Source organism: Calidris pugnax, unplaced genomic scaffold (assembly GCF_001431845.1).
Source record: "Calidris pugnax isolate Ruff unplaced genomic scaffold, ASM143184v1 scaffold58, whole genome shotgun sequence".
Taxonomy (NCBI): Eukaryota; Metazoa; Chordata; class Aves; order Charadriiformes; family Scolopacidae; genus Calidris; species Calidris pugnax.
The window spans coordinates 794,509-808,836 of NW_015090868.1; the positions used below are offsets into that span (position 1 = coordinate 794,509).

Genomic DNA, 14,328 nt, shown 5'->3' on the forward strand with positions numbered 1-14,328 from the left:
TTCCTCACGTTGAGATGGAAATTCCTGTGTTCTTGTTTGTGCCTGTTGCCCCTTGTCCTGTCACCAGGCTCCACTGAAGAGTCTGGCCCCATCCTCTTGACACCTGCCCTTTAGATATTTAGATACCATCGTTCACGTGTTCATATCTTAGAAAGAAAAGGTGCCTTTTTCACCTCTTTACAAATGGGACTGCCTCTCGCACATATAGAGATGGGAAAGAAAGTACAAGGGATTACAGTTGCTGTATGGATACTGTGAGAGGTATTAGTCCAAAACCACCTTGAGCTAGCCCTGCCTTTCACAGGCATCTATGGCATATCACAGTGCTGCAGAGCAAATCCCAAATGTCTTCCTCAGACAATTCTTTTATTAACATGGATATGCCTGAGTTTGCATGAAGAACTTGAGGAAGTTCTTGGTGAATAGGTCAATTACAAAATCCGTACTTAAATATCTTCCACATGGGCAGAACACATACAGGATTAGCACATCAGCAAAATTAGTGCTGTATTTTTGACAGCATGCTAGAGAAATCACATACACAGGGGGGAAAAAAAAAAAAAAAAAAGAAAAGATCCACTTGCCTGGTGGGTGTTGCTGCCTGGATTATGTATGGAATTAAACTGTTTCATGTGCATTCGAGCTCTCGCAATATCCCTGAGGGACCGAAAGATCTCGTCCACTGCATCTGTGGCTTTCTGAGATGTCAGGTTCAGCAACGAGTCGCAGCCTAAAGACATAAAGAAACGTGGAGCTGAGCGAGTGAAAAACTTCCAAGTGCTTTGATAATAAGCAGTAGCAAAAGGTAACTGGGCGGAAATTTTAAATTAGTTTCATCATGTTGTATTCCAGAAACTCAGGGGCTGGTTAGACAGCATGTCCCCAGCATGGCCTGGGTCTCTGTAGCTAAGCAAGAAGCCATAAATCCTAGATGGTGAGCAAAGGGAAGAGCACCCCTCTAACCACATTTGTCACCTAGAACAGACAGCAATTTCATGGGCGCAGGGTACCATTTGCTCTCCCCAGCAAACTGAGGATCCCATAACAGCAGGTCCTGAGGAAGAGCCCCAGATGCAAAGGAGCCAGCTGGTTTGCTGGTCTCCACAGGGTGAAACAGCCACAAAGAGGGGAATTGCTCCTCAAGCATCTTACCCAGGCCCTAGCTGGCAGCCTGCCCTCTCCAAATGCGTTTCCTACCTTTGAGACAAGAAAAATTGGAAAAATTCATGCTAAATACAGAGGAAATGATAGCTACACATTGGGAAGAGCACTAAAGAAACAATAAAAAAGGTGGTACTTTCCAAATTTACAGGGAATTTATAACAGCTAATCTGGATCACTTTCACATCTTTGCATTCTGTACAGCAGGAAAAAAAAATATATAAAATGTATACACATACACACACTTAAAGAGGTCTGAAACTATTCCTACAAGATGGTGACTGGGCACTGAGCTTTCATTTGTCTGAGTGTTATTTGTTGAAAGGCTCCAAGTCAGCTACTCCTCCCAGGGAACAGGTCAAATGACTGTACTTCTGCAGGGCTACATCAGACCAAGCTGGTGAGGATTTATGCCATTATATCTCCTAAAGCAATGAAGCAAACATGAACCGGGTCATGGTGACTCCTGCGTTATAATCCTAAGGCAGACACTTCTATACTGTTGGATGGGGCTCTTGAAATTATTAGTATTTTTTTTAAATGAGTGCAAAATAACTTACAGAAGTGTTTTTGTTGTTATGTTATGTGCAAGATCTGCGTGCTCTGATACTTGGACTGACCAAAGCTTGGTTTTTCACTTGGCTGAGGAGCCTGTATGAGTGAAAGTCCTGAACACAAACCCCACTCTGCGGCTCATTACCCTGCTCCACTGGTGAAATCAGAGAAATGTCTCCTACGAGTGATCTCGTGCTGGTTTATGTGCAAGAGAACAGTGTCCATCAGCTGAAAAAAGTGATACTGAACACCTCCAGGACAGATGAGGTGGATAAATAAAGCCTGAGGTGACAAATCCTGGTTTATATTTATCACTAGCACAGGCAAAATGTTCAGAGCAGAGCTGGTATTGTCGCTGTGCTTTTACCCTGCCCATGGGAAGACACAGGAATGAGAAAATGGGACAGTCCCTGTCAGCTCCCAACTCAGTCTGTGCATATTTCATAGTTAACATTTATAAAGCATTTTGCAAATGAAAATTAAAATGAAAAGCCATATCTCATTAGTGTGTTACTAGATTTTTCTTCTCTCCAAGAGACAAGCTTTCTCTGTTTTAGCCACATAAGAGATAAGCAGCTCCTATCTAATGTAAGTAGTTAAATTTTCTTTTTCCTCTCTTTAATCCTCTACTAGCAAAAGCCATCGCTTTTGGCCAAGCCACCTCTGGAATGTTTCCTTTTGCTAGCAAATGCAAGTCCCCCACGTTGAACAAGTTCAGGCAAGGTAAAAATCACATCAAGTTTGCTATGCTTTGCACACTCTTCTTTTTTTCTTAATTGTTTATTTTCTTGGACCATTTAAAAGCCTTTTGTTTTGGCCCTGCAGTTATTTTTCTCATAAAAAGAAATATTTGTTTCCTTCTCCTCTTGGGATCACTTCTCTTTCTTTCTCACTTTATTATAACAAGAGCCTTTTGACCAAGAAGTTTCAAACCAGCTTGTCACTTCCCACTTCTGGAACCGCAGGGCAGTTTCAAGTGGGCACAGTCTGGTGTTGTGGCTGGAAGCCCACGAGATGCTCCTCAACTTGCCCTTTGCTTTTTGTTACTGGGCCAATCTTCTCTTGAGCAATTTCTCGGTGAAGTGCAGTCCCTGTAGCATCACCCACTGCTCAAACCTCATTGCCAGGGAAATGCTGTCTGGAGCTCGGGCTTTGCTTTACAGCTTGGGCTGACACACTTTGGGGCTGGAGGAAGCCATGAAATCATCTACCCACACCCTCTGTGTAACAGGCCACATCACTTCATCACTGTTGCCTGGATCGAACCGAGAAGAAAATGCTCCAGGAAAACCTTATAGCAGTTTTCCAGTATCCGAAGGGGGCCTACAAGAAAGCTGGAGAGGGACAAGAGGGACTGGTGATAGGACAATAGGTAATGGCTTCAAACTGGAAGAGAGGAGATTTAGATTAGATATAAGGAAGAAATTCTTTACTGTGAGGGTGGCGAGACACTGGAACAGGTTGTCAAGAGAAGCTGTGGAGGCCCCAGCCCTGGAGGTGTCTAAGGCCAGGCTGGATGGGGCTTTGAGCAACCTGCTCTGGTGGGAGGTGTCCCTGCCCAGGGGGGTTGGAACTAGATGGTCTTTAAGGTACCTTCCAACTCAAACCATTTCATGATCCTATGAAGAGCCCTTGCATGCCAGCAGCTCCTCACCCTCCATGTTCAGATGAGCAGACCAGAGTGCATCTTGAGGAGCACAAGAGCAAGGGCTGAATGTTTCCTTCCAATCTCCATGGCAGAATGTGGTGCTGAACTGGTTTGGAGCAGGGGGGTACTGGGAGTTGAAGCTTCAGTCCCCTGCCAGTTTAACTAGATGGAAGAAAAGGGCCGTACTTCCAGAAGTTTCTCTAAAATTTGGCTTCCTTGGGACTCCAGATCAAGAAATATCACACGTCCGGAGAAGCCATGGCTCTCTTTCTTCCAGCCTGACATCCAGTTCTTCTTTTAAAAAAATCTATATTAAAAAATAAGTCTTCTTTGCCATCTTACTGTTGAGATTAATAACAAAAATCTCAGCTTCTCCAAAGCCTGCTGCCTACCTGTCACACTGCAGTAGGTTTGAAGAGGGGAGGTGGGCTTCTCCCCAGCCTGGAGAACAACAGAAGCTTGTGTTGTACAAATGGCAGGCGGCTGCAAATCACCTCCCGTTCACACCTTCCCCGTCAATGGGGCTGTGTGCACATATGGAGAGCAGAACACAATCCCTCTTCTCTGCCCGCTTCATGCTACCCAGAAATCTGCTCCTTTCACAACAATGAAGAGGTGGAATACATTAGCTGCTGCACAGCTCATGTGCTAATTAAAACAACTCTTCCTGTTACTGGTTTTGTTTTTTTTTTCCATGGGAAGTTAAATGGCATTAGGAGAGCATGCTGAATGAATTCCTTTGAAACCCTATTATATATGGGAAAAGGCATTTAAATGAAATTTGGGGATATTGCTTTCCTGTCAGACTTGAAGAAGCCCAGTTGTAGAAAGAAGAAAATCACCATTAACCAGCATGGGACTAAAAGTTGTGGAAAAAAGAGTATCACTGTTAGCCAGCACAGGACTAAAGATTTTAAAGCGCATATCCATGATCTCAATGCTATCCCAAGAAGAACACAACCTATTTCTGCTTACACAGTGCCTGATCTCACTGATAGTGCTTCTGTTCTGTGTCCAGCCACTTGTGTGGAATTTGAGGGGTCAGAGTGCAGGACCTGCACCCAGTGCCTAACAAGATAGAACTACCAGTCCTTATGTTTTACCTACTTTTGAACTTTTTCATCAGAAAGAACACATCTCCTCTCAATCTACACATCTGCATAACCATTAGTACCAGAACGAACCCATTTTCAAAAGAAGCTTGAAAAGAGGAGAATGGAGATGCTCATCTCTACAGTCTGGGCGACCCAGAAACCAAACTGGACCAGTTTTTCAACTGATTTCTGGAATCGGAAGAAAGATACTTTACGAAAAGGACACAGACATTGTGAACCCACAAGATCTATAATTACACAGTGGCATGTGTTTGATTATCCCCTCCCTGAATGCAACAAATGAGTATTTCAGACCTGTGCATCAGAAAATCTTTCACTGTGTTTTGTCTCTTTTGGTATGTGGTCCAGGTGTTATAAACAGACTTGCTCTTTCTCTAAAGCAATATGATAAATATTAGCACTTCGTGAAGGTATCTTTGATGCTTCCCAAGACATCACTGAAAGGCTACAATTCTTACAAAGTTAAAAATTTAGGAAAGCTGAATTTACCAATTTACTCTGCTTTATTGGTATTAGGCTCTCTCTACCTTAGGCTCTCTCTACAACTCATTTACAGAAAAAAACACGATATAAACCCTGGAAACCCTGGAATGGACCTGGCAGAGTAGCCAAGCTGTTTTAGAAGCACAGGCTAAACCAGAAAACTGGTACTCTGAAGAAGAGAAAATCCAGCATCCCAGCATCAGGATTGCATTATGCAAGCTATTTTCTAGATATGCAGAGTTAATTTGCTTGTCAGCGAAAAGACAGAGAAAGAACAGAGATATAGGGTGCCTTGAGGGTCAGAACTCAAAATACAGCACCATGGTATTAAACTAATGAAAATCTTCTATTTTTATATGTTAGATGATAGTATAGCAACGGGGGTCCCTCTTTTTCTAGCAGATAAACCTAAAAGCATGTATATATATACCCAAAGCCATATGTTTTATAATAGTTTTGATATATTCATGCATTAAGATTGTTATGAAAAAGTAGGTACGAATGCATATGGTTACACAGACCACGGCTGGTTTTTGCAAGGAAAAAAAAACGTGTGAAAACCCAAACTGGGATGATTTTTGTGTGATTCTCCTCTCTTCTTTCTTCCCAATGGATTGATTCTACCACACATTTGAGTCTTTATTCTTAAGCCTGATTCATATTAAATCATTCTCTCTGCTGCATCTAAAAGGGAAGAGGTGCAGAGATAACCTGTCCCTACCCACAGTCTCGAGATGTTCTTGCCCCAGCCCCTACCAGCAATCACAGCAGATTTCTAAGCCTGATTCAGTCCCTTTCACACCTTCCTCTTCCTCCTCCTCTTCCCACAATGGCCCCTTGTCCCCGCCATGCCTCAGCCCATCACCGCATCTGGAAGACTGAACTCAGCTTGGACCACAGAGCTGGGAAACCACTCCATCCTTGGGGAGAGGTGAAAAGGCTGAAAGGCTGAGGCGTTCAAGAGGTCAGCATCACAGCCAGAGCAGGAATTCTGGATTTTCCAGCCCAAAGCTTGACTATCCCTTCTGCCCGTCCACACAGCACCAAACAACAGACTGCAAAAGATAAACCAAGGGGAGGAGGAAAGCAAATACAGCAGCATATGGAAAAAACATTAGAAAAGGGAGGAAAAAATGAGTATGACGTTAAAAAGCAAAGCAGAACGTTTTTCCCCCTCAATTATTAGCAACCTCTGATTTGAACCTATTTGAAACCCCAGGTTCACATGGAGGGTCGCTGTAGGGTTCCAGGTGAAGTCCGAAACTTCAGAAGAAATCAAAGGGATTATCTGAAAAGCCACACAATGGAGAAGGTCAGCTCTGTATTTCCATAAATGTTATTTACGATCGGATTGGCACAGGGAGAAGGAAAGCCCAGCCACGAGCAGGGATGCTCCAGGGTGGTCATCAGCACCACGCAGCGCAAGTGGTGGTTCATACGTGGTGTCTGTGACGGGAGTATCGCGACCAGCAAAGGTGCTATTTGTAGTTTATTTTCCCATTTGAGAGAAAAAACAAGGATGTTTTTTTTTAAAAGAGTAATTGAATTTTAAATCCTAAATCTCCACTTCAGCTTTTAAATAAGAAGTGTCCAAATGCTAGCAGTGCTGAGCATCCAGGGATGGCACAGGCATGTCTCCAAGGGCAGTTCATTACAGAGCTGACATATATTACATCAGGACACATCCCGTGAGCTCTGGAGCTCACCGGGGAGGGATGAGAAGAGCCAGGAGGGTGCTTGGAAAGATTGTTGTTGGCCTCAAGCCTTTGAACCCCCTTCTGGAAATTGCTCCTTGGCGCGCAAGGGACGCAGAGCCCGCCTGGCTAAGTGCTTTGCTGGATCTCAAGCTCTAAAGCTGCACATGTAAAAATCTGGCCACTTACCTACACGATTAAATATGGATTTAAGACCTACCTTTGGAAAGCCTTTTTTTTTTTTTTTTTTTTTTTTAAATATTTTGGCCTCAATATCTGTCACTTGGACGTTTCTATTTTACGGGAATGTTTTATTGCCTGCTTCTTGCCAAAATTCAACAGCAAACATGTAATATCAACTTTTATGAAGCACTGCAAACTCAGTACTGGAGGCTCTCAAGTTACATGAAATTAAACCTGTCAATTCAGTGAACAATTACAAAGAAACACTACAGCACTTACTAGAATAAATTACATAAATTAATTGCAGGAGGAATTTAAGTTAGGCTCAGATGTGCTTTCTGAAGGAAATTAATGTAACAAATTCATTAGGGAACCGTTCAGTTGCTCCCTCAAGTAGTTCATATCTTAATTAAAAAACCACACATGTTAATAAAGCTATGGTAAATGCCCTGTAAGTCTAATAAGGCCTCCCAATAACCTTCTTGCAAGAGCTTAGTAAAACTCCAGGTTTTACCAAATGATGTAGAGCTTTATGTACACACCACCCTAGGACCTATATGATCCTCAGTCTTCTGCAAGTAATTCTGAGCTAACCTCCTCCTGCCTTCAGACTGGTGGTTGCACTTGGGCATTGACAGATTTTCGCTCCCATTAAGGACCTTCTCGCTATTCACACATCAGCCAAACACCTTTGAGTGATGCTATAAAGCTTCATGGTCAGATCTGCTGCCTCCCACCCACTCCGCAAGGTCTCCAAGCCGTACCACATATGTGAAGGACAACCATGTAGGGAAGAGGATAAGGTCCGTGTCCAGCTAGCAGTGGGTGAGGCAGCAGGTGCTACCAGTAGGGTGAAGCCTCCTTGGCCAACGTGCACCAGAGCAGAGGACACGATGTGTGTGAGGCAGCAGGTGCTACCAGTAGGGTGAAGCCTCCTTGGCCAACGTGCACCAGAGCAGAGGACACGTTGCGTGTGTGAAATGCTATGGCTGTCCTCCTTCGCAACAGCCAGCAGGGTGGGACACGGATGGGACCCTGCCTCTGCCTTTTCTACCTCAGGACCTAATAGCCCTGTTTCTTCCTCTCTTTCTCCAAGCACCCGCAAGCTGTGGGGGCTTGAGAGACCACCAGGACATGGAGGAGCCTTTGTTTAGGCTACAGCCTCAGCCCACTCTGCTAATGCAGCACTTCACACTGCCTGGGCTGAGGGAAATCGTATTCAAAGAAAAGTGTTCCTAAGCAACTGTGTTTAAAGCCCTTCATAAAGAAAGACCCCAAAGGCCTGTTTTGTCCCTGCACTATGAAGCAGCAGAGCAGGGAGGAAGCTCACGTAGAAGTCCACGGGAGTCTAGATGCTCTACCCACTTGGCCTCAGAGGGGAACCTCAGGAAAACGTGGCAAGATCCATAAATGTCCTTATTTTCATAAAACTTTTCATCTTTTTGTTGAATACAAGGAATCATACTTTTGAAACAACAAAGTGAATTCTTTCAGAACTCTTGTTCGATTTTTTATGTGTTTTTTTTTTTAGCTTGGACAATGGAAATTAATGTGATCGATGGTTTTTGCATTAGTATGATCAATGTTTTTAATATGATCAAAATACAGTCCAATCTGAATGTACGTTCCTCATACTGCCAAATCAGGCTTGCAGACATAATTGGAATATGCTTCCTTCTGAAAACAACTGTCCTACCTAGAATTTTTGAAAATGTATGAAACCATTTCAACTGATGCATCTAAGCCTGATGGCACTGAAGAAATGTCCAAGAGACATTTTCTTTCCCAATTTAAGTTCTGAGCCAAACCAGAACTCATGGTGTCCTTAAACCAGTGAAGGCAGCTTTATACAATAGCATAAATGTATAGAAACAAAAGATCACAATTAAAACTAACAGCTGTAATGTATTTATCAGCTACTGAAGTAAAACAGTATTTTTAACAAGAAGACAAAAATAATGACATTTTAATGCTATGTATAATTATCTATTCAAAAAGGCCTCTTCACCCTGTATGCTATACAACAGGTGAAAAGCCATCTGAAAACTGACAAGGATAATAGGCACTTAGACTGCACTCAATGGGCTCTATTTAATAACAGATAATCATTGCCATTTTATTCCCCCCTTATACAAATTAATGGAAATATGGCACATCCCTTAAGTACCTTTTGCTTTAAATTCATAACTATGCTCAGAATAATTTTCTTGTTTCTCTTACGAAAATGTCATAGCTTACTTCTAAAATTGAAATTAAACTATAAAAGGATTAAGGGTTAGCCACAGCATTACAAGGTGGTTTTCCAGGAGAGATAGCATGAAAAATCTAAAAGCTAAATGCCAATCCTGTATTAACCTACACTGCTATGCAGTTTTGATGCTAACAGTAGGTAGAAATACACTGTGACGTTTACAAAGTTCATGGTAGTAAGAAATGGAGCCATCGGATAAACAAAAATATCACAGATTTCCAGTTCTTGTAATATTTGAAATTCTAGCATAAAAATCAGACACACCATTTTTTGATATACTTTATGTACTATTCAGCTAGCATCACACTACCCAAATGGAAGAGAAATGAAAAAAAGATTAAATGCCATGCCAGAACACAAAATGTATGACAATAAACTCTCTTAAGTGCTGAAGTTGATCTGTGCCATTAGAGTTTGTAGCTTAACTACAATTTCAGAAGAAAAATACATTGTTTGAGCTGCACCGTGCTCAATTCTGAAATCCTGATTACAGAAAGCGTTCGGGTGTGCTTAACCATTTGTGGAGTCCCACCAAAATCCAGCCAGAACACCTTCAACCTGATTTTAGCCTCCCAGCTCCCCAAGTGAAGAGAAATTCTACTACTCTACTTTTACTACAGGCAAATAATTAATTTTAAAATAAAATATACAAAGTGATTGCAACCAAGAACAAGGTCCAGCTTTCACTCTCCCAGTCCAAGTGCTTAGCATCCCATGGAACACCAGGGAGGGAAATGGGTGGTGAATGGGTGGTAAAGAAACGTGCATGCATTCTTCCACTGGTCACATGTTATTTTACCTGGGCAGGGGGTGTATTTAGGGTACAAATGTCCACATTCTGCAGGAAGATGAGAAATTATGCCAAAGCACAGCCCCCTCAAGCTCTTCCATCACAACCAACGGTGCTCATGGCAAGGAGCACTTGGGGTTTAATCCATGCCCAGCATCCACCTTGTGTTCCCCGCTCAACCGCATCGCACACGGCAGACAAAACCCTGTCTCCTGGTGAGTCACTGCATTGATCTACTGAACAAATGACCTGATGTGATGTTACTGCCTTTCACATCTTCCTCTGCAGAATACACGGAGAAAAACTGCCACCGTTTGTACAACTAAATGTCTATCTGTAAAGCACAACATTGTACACATGGGCTTGGTATGCCCGAGCCAATCTTTGAAGCTATGAATTGTGAACAATTTAATTCTGGTATAAAAGCAAGCTGTATTGCTCTGGTAGGGAGGTTGGACTATCTGATCTGCAGAGGACCCTTCCAACCCTTCTCATTCTGTGATTGTCTGTCACCTCACCAGAGTTTGACATTAGAATGTTTTGCGTCTATATAAAAAGGTAGATGATAGTTAGGCCTATAGCATGGGTGATTATGTTATCTGGAATAGGCATTATGTCTGTGATAATACTAGGAAAACCACATTTTTGCAGAGGCACTTGCTCTTCATGAATCTCATGGAAATATCTATGCAAAACCAGTACTACATTTGGAGTCATAAATAAAACAGGAGAGGTCTTGGTAAAGTTCTCTCTTCAGCTTTGGTTTAAGTGGTTGTTTATATTTTTCATCACCCACTGTAAAACTATTTCATTTGAAATCATTGCTGGAGTGCTGTCTTAAAAGATAATTCATCTTATTTGGGGAATATTTCACATCTCAGGGAGAATAACAACCTATAAAAAGTTCCTTCACAGAATACTTTTTTCTTTATGAAAGCAGATAACACTGACTCATCTAAATGATTTAAAAGTTTTCCTGTGTTCATCTACTCTTATAATCCATTGAAACTGTGAACTGCACTTTGCAGAGATCATAAGAACACAGTCCAGTCCAAACATCTAACAATCTGCAGACAAACAAGAAAAGGCAACCAAGTAAAAAGCATGTGCAGAAAGAACGATAGTAAAGCATTAAAAAATGCAAGTTAGAAAGAAAGCACTGCATGAATTATCCAACTTTATGTTAACTTTTAAATGGAAATTACTGTTATACAAGAGACAAGACACAGTCTGCGTAAAGCATACTCTGGCTGAAAAGCAAAAAAAAAAAAAAAAAAAAAAGTAGGGAGGCTGGGGAAAGGATCGAAAGAAAGCACTGCATGAATTATCCAACTTTATGTTAACTTTTAAATGGAAATTACTGTTATACAAGAGACAAGACACAGTCTGCGTAAAGCATACTCTGGCTGAAAAGCAAAAAAAAAAAAAAAAAGAAAGTAGTGAGGCTGTGGAAAGGATGTGAAAGAGAAGAGAAGGAACCCTACTATGGGAAGATGGACCAACATGGCACTATTTGTTTCCAAAGGACACACAACAACTCCATGTGCCAATCCGAGTACATGGGTGCTGCAGCTGGCCACTGACAAGACACAGCAGATCCCTGGCTACAAATAACATAAAATTATGCAATTAATGCTCATTTTTATTCTTTTTCTTGTCTATTAACTAGAAAGCACACTGTAGTGCAGACGGCAAGCCTCAGTCAATGAAGAAAAAGATTAGCAGCACAAGCTGCAAGCGCATTTATAGAAGGGAGAAAATATCCTAGAGTATTAAGCCAAATGAACTCATATTCATAAAACAGATAATAATTTGTAATATATGCAATAGATTAAAAAATGCTGGCAGAGGTCTCAGTTTAGCAGAAAACAAACACACATTAAACTTAAAAGGTGTGATGGGATGACGTTAGGCCAGTGCTTTGTTGAACTAGGATTGAGCTCTCTGGTTTAAATTCAGAAATAATTGTGCTATTTTAATTAACAAACAATTGAATGGCTTACAGGGTTGGTCCAGAATGTTTCTTAAGCACTTAAGAATTAACATTTTGTGTCTTTAAAACAAATTGAAATGCATTGAAGACACAGATTTTAACAGAGGCTTGAAGAAACAACAACTGATAGAAAATGCCTGGGATCTGCAGTCATTTCCATTTGGTATAATTTGTTAATGTTTCCAGGAAAAAGAAATAATGAAAAACACTCATAAACTTGTAGTCAGGTTTCAACACCTGCTTATTTATTGTGGCCAAAAGAATAAGGATAGCATGATTTATGCTTCAAGCATATGGCAGAAGCACAGGCATTTTTTTCATTGAATTGTGCCCGTCTAGGAATGAAGGAGGACACACAGTTTCAAAATTAACCGGGTGGAGTTTTTGTTTTGTTTAGCAAACTAAGACATCAGCAAATGCAAGCAACCAGTCAAGTCTGTCCATGGCAGGGGGGTTGGAACTCGATGATCCTTTAAGGTCCCTTCCAACCCAAACTATTCTATTATTCTAATGGCCATTTAAAAATATTCTAATCATGTTAGCCATCTGAAAATCATAAATCCACCCCACATTTGTTATCTCATCCCAGGGAATCTCCTGGACAGGCCAATCTGACTATAGGGAGACTCTAGAAAGCTTCACCCGCTAACAGCAAACTCTGTGAAATAACTCCTATTTCCAACCAAAGGCCCAAGTCATTAACGTGGAATAAGCTAAAGTAATATAAATCTGAGGTAAGAAAAAGGATTAACCTGTAGACCAGAAGAACTATGACATGCATAATAAGGCATGTGTTGTTCTTTGAAAAAACAACTATGAATAGATGCTACAGTCAGCCCCCAGCACATTCACAAAGTCAGAAAGGCTTACTCTGCAGATATAAATAAACTGTCCTACTTTCTGCTTATGCCAACGTTACAGAAGGGAAAAAGTACAGAGATATCAGCCAGATTATGCCTTATCCCAGGGATGATAAATGGAACGTGATCCATTTGTGAGGAGTCTTTAATATGTATAATACTTGCTTTAATTATTTGGGCTTTTTCCATAGTCTTTTCCATAGTTTCTCTGAAGTGCTGCACCGAAGTCAAAATTCAGGGTCTCACCTTTGCTAAGGTTGCCTCAACCAGCTCTTCTAGACAAAGGGAGCCAAATGAAAGCAGAATGAAGCCATCTCTAACCAAAATCCTGATCGAGCAGAAAAGCAGCAGAACCTGGAGCTCCCATATGTGATCCTGAATGGATGCAGGTTGGCTTTTCAAATCTGAGAGTGTTTTTGCAGAGCTAGCAGCTATAAAAACATATTTGCAGTTGTAAGTTGAGCAAATTTGATATGAATCAGAGTGGCTGTAAACACGCAACTCCCACAGAGTTGTTTGCAAGTGGTTGCTGGGCACAAACCCACGTGCGTTCCATTGAAGACTGAATAACTGAGCAACGGCAGAAACCCCAGAAGCAGCACAGAAATGTAAGAGCAGAGGGAAAAACGACACAGGCTACTACAGTCTAGTCACTTGCCTTTTCAAACAGGCATAAAGTTCAAGTGGATTTTGAAAAGAAACCTCAAATGTTAAAAATGAATGAGAAAGGGGGACAAAAGCCTGACGAGTGCAGGTGGTAATCAGGCTCTCCACACATCTCCCTGGGTGAGAGAACTGACGGTTCAGCTGACAAAACTCTGCTAGATGAAGTCTATTCAGGTTTCAGTAAAACATTTGATACAAAGCCACCTGGGGAATTAGTTTGGAGTGAAGAGATGGAACTTCATAAAAGGGTTGTAAGGAATGGGCTGAAGAAACGACAATGGCCTGGGCTCAATAGAGAGTCTTAAGAGATGTTCCTTGAGGACCGGTCTTACTATTTTTATTGATGACTTCTGCACAAAAAGTAGGAGTGCTGATGACAAAATTCTGAGGTATTGTTAAAGCTAGAAGGACTCCAAAATATTATACAAGATTTAAAGTTCTGAAGCACCAGAAATGAGACAAAGCAGACCAATACAGCAATACAAAATGAGATAAATCTCACCAAGGTTATCAACTTAGTGGGCAATAATAAAAGTTTCTCCATCAGCTGAGACTTGGCGATGAAAAACAAAAGGAAGAGAAGAATCTGGGTGGTATTAATTGATCCGGGGATGACTCTCGAGCACCGCAGGAGGCATGCAAACTTCATCAGATAAGATAATTCCTGTAGATACACAGACATGCTAGTTCCATCCTAAAAATGGTAAAATTGCAACAGAAACAATTTTTGGCCACTGGTGCTTGAGATATTTGAATTTAAACTGGAACATGCTTAAAGAAGATCAGTGAGCATGACTAAGGAAACAAGAAACCATTTTTATCTGGAAAAAAACGGGGCTTATTCAGCTTGGCAACAGGAAAATTGAAGATACGTAAGCTGGAAAGTAGAATAAAGTATCCAACCATCAAAGGAACAAGGTCCTGAAAGG

At 41.4% G+C, this 14,328-nt stretch overlaps 1 protein-coding gene across 1 annotated transcript in view; it reads right to left on the reverse strand.

Moving 5' to 3' along the window:
* Positions 1 to 14,328, reverse strand: part of SCFD2 (sec1 family domain containing 2) — a 192,426-nt gene that overhangs the window by 12,566 nt on the left and 165,532 nt on the right. The window contains exon 6 of the mRNA XM_014945616.1: positions 585 to 730. Coding sequence (XP_014801102.1) covers positions 585 to 730 — 146 coding nt within the window. The remainder of the gene's footprint in view (positions 1 to 584; positions 731 to 14,328) is intronic.